Source organism: Macaca nemestrina, chromosome 3, assembly GCF_043159975.1.
Source record: "Macaca nemestrina isolate mMacNem1 chromosome 3, mMacNem.hap1, whole genome shotgun sequence".
NCBI lineage: Eukaryota > Metazoa > Chordata > Mammalia > Primates > Cercopithecidae > Macaca > Macaca nemestrina.
Window position 1 is genome coordinate 67,331,089 of NC_092127.1, and position 14,310 is coordinate 67,345,398.

General features: G+C 34.5%; 1 protein-coding gene across 9 annotated transcripts in view; it reads right to left on the reverse strand.

The window, feature by feature from the left end:
* Positions 1-14,310, reverse strand: part of BLTP1 (bridge-like lipid transfer protein family member 1) — a 211,758-nt gene that overhangs the window by 76,757 nt on the left and 120,691 nt on the right. For 8 of the 9 annotated variants that reach the window (XM_011748835.3, XM_011748834.3, XM_011748837.3 and 5 more), the window contains exons 47-52: positions 12,865-13,571; positions 12,184-12,429; positions 10,117-10,210; positions 8,527-8,577; positions 4,266-4,472; positions 2,494-2,732 (exon numbers count right to left, since the gene is read on the reverse strand). In XM_011748835.3, coding sequence (XP_011747137.2) covers positions 2,494-2,732; positions 4,266-4,472; positions 8,527-8,577; positions 10,117-10,210; positions 12,184-12,429; positions 12,865-13,571 — 1,544 coding nt within the window. The remainder of the gene's footprint in view (positions 1-2,493; positions 2,733-4,265; positions 4,473-8,526; positions 8,578-10,116; positions 10,211-12,183; positions 12,430-12,864; positions 13,572-14,310) is intronic. The other variant, XM_011748836.3, reaches the window with a different exon arrangement.

The following is a 14,310-nucleotide window of genomic DNA, read 5'->3' on the forward strand; positions in this document are numbered from 1 at the left end:
GAAAGAAACAAAAGTATCATTATTTGCTGTTTAAACAGTATGACTGTCTATAGATAAAACTCCTAAGAATCTACAACTTATTGATAATAATGGTTTAATGTGGTTACTGAGTATCAGATTAACATAAAAGCATCAAGCACACTTGTACAGACTACCAACAGTTTAGAAAAATGCCACTTTACAAAAGATAACATTCGTAATAGCTACAACACCACAAGATACCTAGATATCTAAATAAATAAATACATCTTGTAAAAGATGCACAAAACTCTTTAAGTAGAAAAATTTTAAACTTTACACAAAAACATTAAAGAAGACTTAAACAACAGAGAAGTAAGACTTAGGAAAAGGGAGGTTAAATATTGTTTAGTTGTCATTTCTCCCCAAATAAATCTATAGATTCAATTAAGTTCTTACAGAAATCTAAACAGGCTTTTTCAGGGAACTTAACAAACTGATTCTAAAATGTTTATGAGGCCAGGCATGGTGACTGATGCCTGTAATACTAGCACTTTGGAAGACCAAGGCAGGCGGATCGCTTGAGGCCAGGAGTTTGACACCAGCCTAGGCAACACAGTGAAATCCCACCATCTCCACAAAAAGTTTTAAAATTAGTCAGATGTGGTGGTGCATGCCTATAGTCCTGGCTACTCACAGGGCTGAGACTGGAGGATCACTTGAGGAGGTCAAGGCTGCAGAGAGCTGTGATCATGCCACTGCCCTCCAGCCTGGGCAACAAAGTGAGACCCTGTCTCAAAAAAACAAAAATAAAAATAAAAAACGTATATGAAAGAGCAAAGGACCAAAAATAGCCACGACAATTCCTGAAAAAGTCAGGCAGCAATATGATACTGGTGCAAAGAGATCAATGAAGCAGAATAGAAAACTCAGACTCCCACGTTAAAAATAACACTTAATATGTGACTAATTTTTGGATTATATATCACTTAAAAAAAAGAATAAATAAGTGATGCTGAGATCATTGGTTATATACAATGATACTGGTTATATACTACCCCATGCCAAATGTAAGAACAATAATAATTGATTAAGATAGATTAAAAACTCAAATATGAATAGCAAAACTCAGAACATTCAAGAAAAAAATGTATCAGAATATCTTTATTATCCTAGGAAGAGAAGCATTTCTTCAGGACATAAAAATACACAACATATAGGAAAAATAATGGTAAATTCAATTACATTAAAATGAAGAATGTCTGCTGATTAAAAGAAAAAGTTAAATGATAAGCCTCCAACTAGGTGACAACATATAAACATATAATATCAAAGAGTTAATATATAGAATTTATGAAGAATTATTGTGAATCAAGAAAAATACAAATGACTCAATGGTAAAGTAAGCAAAAAAAAAGAACCATCAACTGGCATTTTATATATATAAACATGTAAGGAGCGCTTAGTCAAATAAAAAAATTCCTAGTTAAAAAATGTGAGATTCCATATAAACAAAGTTCAAAACAGCTAAAAGCAAACTTTAAATCATTTATGAGTATATACATACATGGTAAAACTATATGGGCAAGCAAAAGAATGGGTAAGACAAAATTCATGCTAGTAGTAATTCCATGAGAAATGAAGACTGCCTTTTTTTTTTTGAGATGAAGTCTCACTCTGTTGCTGAGGCTGGAGTGTAGTGGCACACTGTCAGCTCACTGCAACCTCTGCCTCGCAGATTCAAGCGACTCTCCTGCCACAGCTTCCTGAGTAGCTGGGATTACAGGTTCCTGCCACCATGCATGCCCAGCTAATTTTTGTATTTTTAACAGAGATGGGGTTTTGCTATGTTTTCCAAGCTGGTCTTGAAGTCTTGACCTCAGGTGATCCACCCGCCTCAGCCTCCCAAAGTGCTGTGATTACAGGTGTGAGCCACCACGCCCAGCCAAAGAAGGCTTCAAAGTATTGGTAATGTGCCAATTCCTAGGTTGTATTGTGGGTTGGTGAGTTCACAGTACTTATTCTTTAAAATGTGTATATGTATAATTTACATGCTTTTGTATATATGATAAATTTCATAAATGTTAAAAGCAAGGAATTTTGAGATAGGATATATTAATATAAGGGTCACAAAACCATATAGAATTAGCTGTTTTGAAGAAATAAATGACTTCTGATTTGAGCTAAACGAACCCAATGTGAAAATAAAACAACTTATTCAGTCTATTGAAAACTTAATAGATGTAGAAATGGGTTGATTTATTCAACTTAAGTTTAAATTGGAGAAATGGCCTCCATAGTTGAATAATTTTATGGAGTTCAAAAGAGTTCACTCTGGCCATTCAAGGTATTGGGGTGGGGGATGGGGGATTGGTATTTTTACTTGACTAGAGAACATCATTAATGAACTTTAAATGTTATAATCAAAATTACTTATAATATCTATAAAACCAAATTTACCTTTTTATCAAAATATTACTAATTTCTCAAAGAAATCATAAATTTTAAGAGCGTGAATTCAGAATTCAATATTACCTGTCATTCCATGACTTCTCATTCTTCCCATCTTGTATTCTGCTTTCAGAGACGGTAAAAGTGCTGCTCCAATGGCAATACCATCTAACATGGCACTGAATTTAAGAACAATAGGCTTCTTTTCTAAGCCTTCTGGTAGCTGAGGAAATTCATTTGTTTCAACAGGAGTTTGATTAACGCTTGTTGGGGTTTTTTCAGAAGGTAGTGGGGTTGCAATATCTTCTTTTACAGGCTGTGGGCTAGAAAGCAAAAAAAATAATTAAAAAATAAACACAGGAGCTACCATTTTATTGCGGAAAATCATGGGATTTCTCAGTGAAAAATAGCAAATATATACTGTGAATAGATGTTTTCTTTCCAATATCAGATCATATTCAGACTTTCTAGAACAGATGTTGAACAATGATGATATGGAAAAGTAGACAAGAAGTAATAACAATGTAAAACTCCTAGAATGTTATACTGCCAAGGTGATTCTTAACGGTATTGCAAAACTGGGATTTAAACTCAGATTTGTCTGATTCCAAATTCTATGACTTAACCATTACACACTACTATTGATATTATTGCCACTACTACTACCACTGTTAAGAATGACAACACGAACTCCAACAATAATAATAACAATTTGAGTGCCAGGTACTCTTCTTAGTGCACTGTGTGCTTTGTCTCATTTATCTCACTTTAAGTAGGTACCACTGTCTCCAAGTTGCAAATGAGGAAGCATAGCTAGAGTGCTGAAACTAGGATTTAAACCCAATCAGTCTGACTCCAGGGTCTGATTTTTCAACTACTATACTCTACGGATAATATAATAAGGAAAAGTTTCTTGGAGCATTTTAAAACTAAAATTTATACATTCTGAATTCCATATTTCTGTTCAGAGGAAAAACATTTAAATTTTTACTACTTAGTCAACTTCAGCCATGATTAAACATTATAGCAGAATTAAAGATTTAGATAGAACAACTGGAAAAATCAGCTTTGAGACACCTTCAAAAGACACACTAATGTTTTCCCACTTTATAGGATGTGGGAAATAAAACGTAAGACAACTTTGTAACCTTTTACATGTATTTTTTTTTTTTTTTTAAGATGGAATTTCGCTCGTTGCCCAGGCTGGAATGCAATGGTGCAATCTTGGCTCACTGCAACCTCCGCCTCCCGGGTTCAAGCGATTATTCTGCCTCAGCCTCCCAAGTAGTTGGGATTACAGATGCCTGCCACCACGTATTTTTATTAGTTACAGTTTATGGAGACCATGAATAAGGCTCAGCAGTGAAGATGCATGAACAAAGGATATAGACATAGGGAATAAAGGTTAATGCTCAAATTTACTGCCCTTTAAAATATTTATGTGGCATGGTCAGATGCTGCCTTGGGACATAAATGATCACTACTATACGTTCTTAAACCTGTGCAGTCATAAATTTCCAGTGAATTCAAAGTAAACAAGAATTGATATGGTCCTGGAGTTCATCAAGTTGCTTTTTATTAGTACCTCTTATAATACTCACAAATCTCTAGGATCTCTTAAGCTTTGTTTATGCAATATGGAACACTGACAATTGCAGTGATGACACTGTACTTTAATGCTATCAAATGTCATTTTCACATGATCACGATTGGCTACTCTCCTCTTGCTCCACTGTCCATGATGGTTGATACTTAGAAGTAACTCATCATCTCCCTCCAAACTTTTGTTAATGAAGCAAAGAATATCCTGAGGTAGTATATGGAATCACAGAATGTGAACAAATAAAATAACTTACGCTGTAGAAGGTTGTCTGATTAGGTCTGAGATTTGTTTAGATAGTTGGTGAGAACTTCGAACCATCATGCTATGTAAGGTGGCAGGGTGCTGAGGAATGTTGATGCTGATAGCTCCTACTTTGAACACAGCAGCATTGTTTGTCTTCAGCCCTCTCTGGGCACTGTAGAGGGCTTGGGACTTGGCAATACTACATTTCACTACAGTTCTATCAACAGAGAAAGAGGACCATTAAAATACAGCCAACAGCCAAGTAAAGAGAAATTTTGAAAAAATATTGAGAGCAAGAAAAATACCTATAAATTTGAGAGGTCTTCAAAAAGTTCATGGAAAATGTGTATTATAAAAAAACTACATGTAGATTTCAGAATCATTTTGCACCAAAATAAACTCATATTCACTTGTTAAAACATGTGAACAGGATCTTCTTTAATGTACCAAGAAGGATAAGACATCAGTTTGACAGAGCCCCTATCAAAACAGTATGAATTCTGCTAAAATTGAAGCAAGAACAAGCATCAAGTTTATGGTGAAGTTTGGGCGGAATTATAGCGAAATCATTGATGCTTTACAAAAAGCCTTTGGGGATAATCTCCCAAAGCAACTAGCAGTTTACGAATGGATAACTCAAGAAGGGACAAGACAATGTTGATGAAGCCCACAGTGGCAAACCGAGTATCAATTTGCTAGGAAAAATTTTATCTTCTTTGTGCCTAATTGAAGAGGACCAACAATTAACAGCACAAACAACAGCCAACACCATAGACAACTTCAACTGATTCAGCTTACACAATTCTGACTAACAACTCAAAGTTGAGCAAACTTTTCCACTCAATGGGTGCCAAAACCATTGCTCCCAAATCAACTCCCAACAAAGGCAGAGCTTTCAATGGAAATTTTAAACAAGTGAGATCCAGATCCTGAAGCATTTCTTCAAAGAACTGTAATGGGAGATTAAACATGGCTTTACCAGTACAATACTAAAAATAAAGTACAATCAAAGCAATGGCTACAAAGAAGTGGAAATGGTCCAGTCAAATCAAAAGTGGACCAGTCATGGCTGGGCATGGTGGCTCACACCTGTAATCCCAACACTTTGAGAAAGTGAGGTGAGCAGATCCCTTGAGCTCAGGAGTTTGAGATCAGCCTGGGCAACATGCCAAAACCCCATCTCTAGAAAAAATACAAAAATTAGCTGGATGTAGTTGCACGTACCTTTAGTCCCTGCTACTTGGGAGGCTGAGGTGGGAGGACTGCTTGAACCCAGGAGACCGAGATTGCAGTGAGCTGAGATTGCACCACTGCACTCCAGCATGGGTGGCAGATAAAAGTGGACCAGTCAAAAGCAAAGGTCATGGCAAGAGTTTTTTGGGATGCTCAAAGCATTTTGCTTGTTGACTTTCTGGAGGGCCAAAGAATGATAACATCTGCTTATTATAAGAGTGTTTTGAGAAAGGTAGCCATAGCTTTACTAGAAAAATGCTCGGGAAAGCTTTACCAGTCCTCCACCACAACAATGCTCTCGCTCATTCCTCTTGTCAAACAAGAGCAATTCTGTTAAGAGTTTTGATGGGAAGTCAGTAGGCATCCATTTTACATCTTAATTTGGCTCCTTCTGACTTTTTGTTTCCTAATTTCAAAAAAAAAAAAATTTAAAGAGTACCCATTTCTCTTCAGTTAACGTAAAAAAGATTGCACTGTCATGGGACCCTCTGTTCATTAGCGATGGAATAAATGGCTGGTATCATTGATTAGAAAAGTGTCTTGAACTTAATGGAGCTTATGTTGGGAAATAAAGTTTATATGTTTTAATTCCATTTTCCACAGTTTGTGAAGCCCCCTCATAACTGAATGAACTAAAACGACTTAAAAATTTTCATGTATTTAAATTATACATTGAAGACACAATGTTATCTAAAAATATTAATATATTTTATACTATTTGCACTGAATAGTGTTTAATTTCTTTAATAGGAAGAATCTATAGAAGAAAATAAGTATATGCTCACATGTAAGTAAAAACATGAACAAGATATATTACATACACAGACACACAACATTCCACTTTTTATTTTACCCCCATTCAGAACTCTTTTGTTCTCCACCTTATTTTAGAGATCTGTACAACCATTATACAGACACTGAATATGAAAAGAAAAACAATATTCACTATACTTCTTAAAATCTAATTAGGGAGTCAAAGAAATTAGAATAACAGTCATCCACTATGTTACAAGAAATGATAGGAAGGAGGAAGTGTAACTTGTATTTTCTGCTTTTCATTTTCAATGAGTGGTAAACAAACGATAAAAGTTTGATTCATAATGAGCAAGGCTATTACTTTTCGTTAAGAATTGGTATCCTTTAATTACTAGTACAGACATAAAGCTAAGATATTATCTTTCTTGATTTCTTTTGTTCTTTCCAATGCCTAGAACAGTTCCTAGAAGATAACAGACACTTGCCAAATATTTGTGAAATGAAAGAGCAGAAAGAAGTAAAGCAAAATAATGACTTCTACCACTACAACGGTGGAATTCCACAGATAGGATATGATAGGACATTTATGTAGAAGCCATAAAGAAGTCGTCTTTGACACATACACACACCCTCACATACATATTTGTTTTTTAAAGATGGGGTCTCATTGTTGCCCAGGCTGGAGTGCAGTGACACCATCATAGCTCACCACAGCCTGGACCTCTTGGGCTCGAGTGATCCTCCCGCCTCAGTCTCCCAAGTGGCTGGGACTACAGAGACGTGCCACCATGCCCAGCTAATTTGTTTTTAAATTTTTTGGGCCGGGTGCGGTGGCTCAAGCCTGTAATCCCAGCACTTTGGGAGGCCGAGACGGGCGGATCACGAGGTCAGGAGATCGAGACCATCCTGGCTAACACCGTGAAACCCCGTCTCTACTAAAAATACAAAAAACTAGCCGGGCGAGGTGGCGGGCGCCTGTAGTCCCAGCTACTCCGGAGGCTGAGGCAGGAGAATGGCGTAAACCCGGGAGGCGGAGCTTGCAGTGAGCTGAGATCCGGCCACTGCACTCCAGCCCGGGCTACAGAGCAAGACTCCGTCTCAAAAAAAAAAAAAAAAAAAAAAAAAATTTTTTGTAGAGACAGGGTGTTGCTCAGGCTGGTCTCAAACTCCTGGCCTCAAGCAATCCTCCCAGCTCGGCTCCAATAACTTCTAATATAAATGTGATCCTTCAAATGGGCAAATGATTCTTGACAATCAGTAAATTTGGCAAAATACACAAAGTACATTATTTCATATTAATTACAGGCCAGTTTACATACATTAATCTCTGCTGGGCTGTAGAAAATTTGCCAATTATTTATAGTCTCAAGGATATGAAGAACCAGTTCATCACATTTAACTTTTATTAGGATAAACCTTGAAAAGCCTAACAGTAGCTTTATCAGAGGTCTTGATTATTTATAAACAGTAAAATCTAGGTATTATATAAAATTCAAAACCAATTACTAGAGAAGTATACTTTTTTCTTCCACAACACACTATTTCTTGGAGACGATCAGAGGGTGGAGGCGGTAGTTTATGAAATTGGCCTAGTCAGCATGAAGGTAGGCTCTGGAATGCTGACTACTTACTGAATTTTGAATCATTTCTAACAGTATAATAATTAAAACCATTGTTTAACACCAGTATTTCAAGTTCAGTTTCAACATAAGCCAGAACACACCCAGATGGTGCTGACATGCAAATGGCTCTCTAGATGCGAATAGCATTCATCTATTGAATGAAATTAAACACACGTTTACATATAGTAAAGGCCATTAAAATCTATTAACAGAGCAGTCAACTCTCTCCATCTTAAATACAGAATTATAAGGTTGAGATGTACAGATGTTTTATTATTAGTGTTTTAATAATTCTTTCTACAATTAGTGAAAACTCTTTCTTGCAAAGTGAATTTTTTAAGCTTCCATTATCATATCAGAAATTAAGTACTTTGATCATAGAAATTTTAACAGTAACATATCTGAAAAGGCACAAGCAACACACAACTACAGTGTTACAACTTGTCAACAACAGACAAGGTATGAATTACCAAAAAAGCAGCCCTTACCTGTGTTTTCTTTGATTACCAGTAAGCTTTAATCTATTATATAAAAGGGTCTATATTATAGCTACAAAACAATAACTAAATAATTCACAGCCATGAAAATAATTTAAATATTTTAAAAACTATTCAATACTACAGTAATCACAAAGCCATGAAAAAGAATAATATGACATACAGAAACTCTTGTTTGGCTGTACTTGTAGGAGATGTAGGAAAATCCTCCAGTCTACAGATGAAGAGTCAAGAGAAAGCAGGAAAACAAAAAGGAGGCAAATAAACATTCATGCACAAATTAGTTACAATATGACCAATCATCTGGAAAGCTTTTCTAATTTCCCACTCTAAAAATGTTCCATTAAAGTACCATTTGAACTATTTTTTTCTATTCCATGTCCTTTTCATTGCAACTGAAAATGAAATACCAAAGAATACACTACAAGCTTGGCAGTAACTAATAAATAACTTTTATTTTTCAAATAAAACAGTTAAGGGATCTTCACTTGGGGGAAAAAAGAGCAAGAAATATCAGCAATATAATATTTTATCAAAAATCTGTTTTATAAACATTATGTTTTACAAGGTTAAAGACTATTGGAAGTCCTTCTCTTTAGAGATAATAAATAATGAAGAGAAAAGATCCAGGAGGATAGAGTAAATAAAACTCATGGGACACCTAAAGAAATTTAGTTTACTTTCTGAAGGTAACGTACCCATGGTAATTCAAATTTAGAGTAAATGAAAGAATCATGGAATCCATGGTCTATGACTTTCAGTAGAAGGATCATAAGGTGGAAAGAGCATAGATTCAGGCATCTCTTCTTACTGACTATATTAAGTATTTTAGGCACTATGTTGATCTTTCTGAACCTCAATCTATTGTTCTGTAAAGGTGGATAAAACCACCCCAGTTCCCAAAATTGCAGTGAGGATTAAATAAAATAATATAGGTGAGGCTCCTGGCCCACGGTAGGCACTTAATAATATTGTAATTAATACATAATAATAAGCCCTTCTCCTATATTGAATGAACAAAAAAAGATCTCATCTCTCACAACCACCAGAATTTCCTGCCTTTCTTGAAAAGACTTCTAAGGAACTGTGATCTGGATAGTAGGCAGCTATTATGAAATATATAGTCTTTGGTTCTACACTTATAGATCCAAACCAAACCTGAGACAGTCTCCAGGAAGTCTTGAGAATGGGCCCTGTCTGAGGTTGCTGAGTTTGGCCAAAACTCACTGGAGAAAGCTATGGCCTATTAATAAACATCCATTTCAGGATATATTCCCCAAGGTAGCTAGCACATTATTCAGATTTTTAAAATATTATTAGAGCTGTAACATATCATACTTCTTAGTCAATCTAGGACTAATACTTAATTTTTAAAACGCTGAACCAAATCCTCTATTAGGCATGTTGGATATGTTACAGGACAACAGTAGCACAACATTAGCTAGCCATAATGTTAAGAAACAGCAAATTCTGAAAATCTGACCTAAATTTTCAAAGGCTGTTTTATAGTTAACATGAAACTGCTCTGCTGAATGGAAGTTAGGAATGAAGGTATATACTACCAATTTTAGGAAGACAAAAAGTATTTCTCTAAAATATTTTATTTGGTGATATTCTCAATGACAGTCAGAATTCTTAGTATCTGGGAACTGAGACTGTATATACAAACCTCAAAATTCAGCATGTTTATCCAAAGAATTTCAAGTTTTGTCTAAAACTATAAGTGTAAGAAAATAAAAACGGACATACTTACTGTATATTTGGTGTAATCCCTTCAAGCAGCACAATATTAACCCCACCAATATGAGCAGTAGCACAAGTCTCAGTCATCTTTTGATGTAAAACATCTTAAATATGAGAAAAAAATATTTATTTGAATTCTAGATATAAGATACCTGAATTTCATATTAAAATTACATTTTATTCATAATATATTCAGTAGCAAAAGATAATTTTAAAGTTATGGTAAATTTGGTTCAACCATTTCAGAGCTACTTTTTAAAAAATTTCCTTAGTTTTTTATTTGTCTACATTTAATACATACATACATATTAAATGTCAAAATTGCAATAATGCACAGTATACACTTTGATATGCTATTCCTGCATTAGGCTACTGACATGACATAGCCTAATGGCATTTTAAATCTCAGAAATAATACTTACTGCAGAAAAGTTGGAAAATTTTTTAAAATAGGAGAAAGAAACCACATAAACCAGCACTGTTGGTCCATATAATTCCTGTGATTTTAATGGAGGGTTTAAATATATTAATTACTTAAAAAATGAAATCACATAAACAATTTTGCCTACTTTTTTCACTTAGCATTATTGTTCGTATTAATAAATTCTGCAGTATAATTTTAATGGGTAAATTGTAAACTGGCATATGTTTGTTTATAAAAATAACCAATTCTTTAATGCCAGACACTTGGCTGCTTCTTTGTACAGATAACTTTTCACACAATTGTGATCATGTCTTCTACCTAGGTTTGCAGGCCTCTAATTGCTGAGTCAAAAGATAAATTGGTTACTGATAAAAGCTATTCAATTAAACTTCAGGAAGGTTAAACCTATTTATATCAATTTAAAAGTGAATAAAAATGTCCGTTTCTCTAATTCTCACCAAAAATGAGTATGGCCATTCTTAACTTTGGCTAAACAGATGAAAAAACCGACAATTTTTTTTTTTTTTTTAATCAACTTAGACATCTGAATGTTTGTGTATTGTTTATATCCTTTGTGATATTTCCAAGGAAGGCTGGTGTGTTTGTATTTCTCTCAGCAATTTGCAGTCAGTCCATCTAATTTCTGCAGAGAATTTTCTTTACAGTCAGTCCATCTAATTTTTTCAGAGAACGGTGTGTATGGTTCACCATGTCAACCCCAAGTACATAATCCTCAAATTTAAAATTAGTTTTTGAGTAAATAATAAATGTTCAAGGTACAAAACAAAACAGGTGAAAAAAGGATAGGTAACAAAAAGTAGGTTCAAAGTAAGTTTTGATTCGACCTTACAAGTTTCTCAATCATAAAGTTAACAATAAAAACACATGGTGATTGATAACTTCCTTTTCTCATGTAATATAATCTGTCAGGTTATTTTCACAACCAGAAAAACCACACTGGTTTTATATAACCATTGCTGCCAAAAGAATCCCTGCAACTGTATTGCTGTATCCACCAAGTCTAAGAAACATTTGCTTTTTTATTTTAGCATCTCTGAAAGTGGGATGCAGTTTATAATCAATGGCATCTGACCATATCTGGTAATGGTATTTTCTTTGTGATACATAAAATAATAGTGCATCTTAAAACTGATGGGCTCCTGGATTTGATAAAATATCACACCTTGTGTAATCATTCTGAAGATAAATGGTATGTTTTCACTAATCTATGAAATGTTGTATCAACTAAAGGGATTTCTTTTTATAGAGGTACTTAGTATTAGATTATAAGATTTCTATGGTAGTAACAAAAGCAAATTTTTCATAAATTTCATTATTTTGGTAAAATTTTCTGCCTTTAGAGACATCTTAGTAGTTGATATTAAAAGATAAAGAATAAATGTCACTGAGTATAGGTATATTGGCTCAATATTTATGTGCTAAAATATTTAGACATCAAAGCTGCCTCAATTCACTGATACTCAATTACAAAAAAGTTCTTGGTATCTCAGAATTTGGGAAGTCCAATTTTTCTGGGAAAAAAAAAAAAAAATTGCCAAGTAGGAATTTTGGAGACATGGCAGTGGTTTCCTTCAGAAAAGTAGTACTAATTATTATGTATACATAGTACTTTATTAGAAAAATCATTCATACCTTTCATTTTTTCCTTAAGAGTAAAACTGCCATGGATCCTCTTCAGTTCTGATTCCATTGTTAGTCCACCAATATCTGCCTCTAGGTGTGTGCGGTTCACCATGCCAATCCCAAACACTATTAGAGTAACATGCTGAGGTTCAGAAGTTACCAAGCTACGTTTCCTCTGCGTCTTAGTCAAACTGCTGTTGTCTTGTTCATTCTCAAACACAACTTTACATGTTGGCTCTGTAGGGCTCCGAACTCCTTTATAAGTAAATTAAAATATACAATTTTAGATAGGAAGACTGAAAAATGGAAGAACATTCCAAACATTGTCTTTCCTTTCTTTCCTTCACACTCCCAACCAGTCCTCTTTCTCTTATTCCCCAACAAAATGATTAAAAATTTCTTGAACATTTTTCCAAGTTCCTACTGAAAGTGAGTAATAGAGCCAGATATTTTAAATCAGGTCTGTCTAAATCCCTTTAAGAACATACCATGTAAGAGTTTAAAAGGATGGGAAATATGGTGGCAGGATATCTGAATTCCATTACTATTTTATTGCCTGTTGACAGACAATTTCTCTCCATTTCAATTATCCACTTACTACATTAAGAAAACATGATGAAAAGTCTTATGCTTCTTTGGTATTATTGTTATTCTAAACAGAAATTTTTAAAACATAAAAATGTCTGTTACCTGCTGGTCCAAATGTTTCTGAAGACTTTTCCAATATTCCTGTTGGATCAGAGATAAGTGAATAGAAGTTAAGCAATTTATACATATTCTGCCAGCACTCAGCTGAAGGCTCACTTTGTTCTGACACTGTAATTGAATCAGAGTCATCCATATGAATAGTCATGTGATCCACCACATCTTTTGAACCTTTCCTAGACACTTTTGATGTTCTTCTTTCAGATCTTCCTAATGAATTCTTGTTTCGAGATTCCTTTTTGTTATTCTCATTGTTGGTCCGTTTGTTCTTTGCATTATTTACTCTATTGCCACCATTAAGACTTCCTCTAGAACTGCGGCTAAAGTCAGATGAACGAAAGTCCCGATGTTTTCTGGTTTTGAAGGTAGGTGTTGGGGAAGCAGATCCGGCTGTATATCTGCTAAGTTTAATATCAGTCTGTGTTGCTTTGATGTCATCTATCATTGTGCTAAACTGATGAATAAGACGAACCAAAGCCATATCTACATGCTGGCTTATTGACTGACAGGAAATAGTAAAGTTGCAGTGAAAGGTGTTATAATACCGCTTGCTGAGATCATGAAAAGAAAGGGCACTGGTAGAGTTCTGAGGGGTGCACACAGACTTTTCCATTACAACAGCACTGATGCTAAAGGTTCCCAACATTAATGCCGGTTTGAACTCAAGTGGAGGAAGATTCACATGGCCTTGCCTAAAAATGTGAAATAAAAAAAGGACAAGGTGTTTCTTCCATTTTTCCAGAAACATACATCTTTATTAATTTATAAGCAAAATCATATCCAAGGTAAAATATGAGTCTTAAATAATTTTAAGCAAGCAAACCAGTAAAATATGCTTTTTCACTAGGCCAGGCTTTTTATGAGTTCGAAGGTAGGCCTTAAGTCTTTCTACTACTTAATCTTATTCTAAAACTAACAAGTCAAAATCAGTCTTCTTATGTCAAGAAATGATTTCTCTGAAGTTATAAAACAACTTTTGTTGTCATTTGATGGTACTGCCATAGAGTATTGGAATTTAGAATTAATTATAGATCAATTAGGATACCTCACTTAACCATCCCCTCACCTTCTATAATCATGTATCTAAATTATTCATATGTAACATAATTTTATTTGATATTAGATAGGAAACCCTCATGCTAAGTTGAAAGCAGAGAGGAAAAGCAATTGAAACAAAAATTAGAAATACACACACACAAAACCTTAAAATCTGATATAAAAATTATATTGGCAAATCCTCCTGCTCATCTAAAGATTTTCATGTAAGACTATTATAGTAAATTTTAATATAGAAAGTCAAAAATGTCTCAAATTTCTATAAACCAACTACCAATAATAACAATAAATCCGGAAACAAAACTGTAAAAAGGTATTTTTTCCCTCTTTTTCCATGCACACTATGAATGTGCAGACATGGGAGTTTTTTCTGTA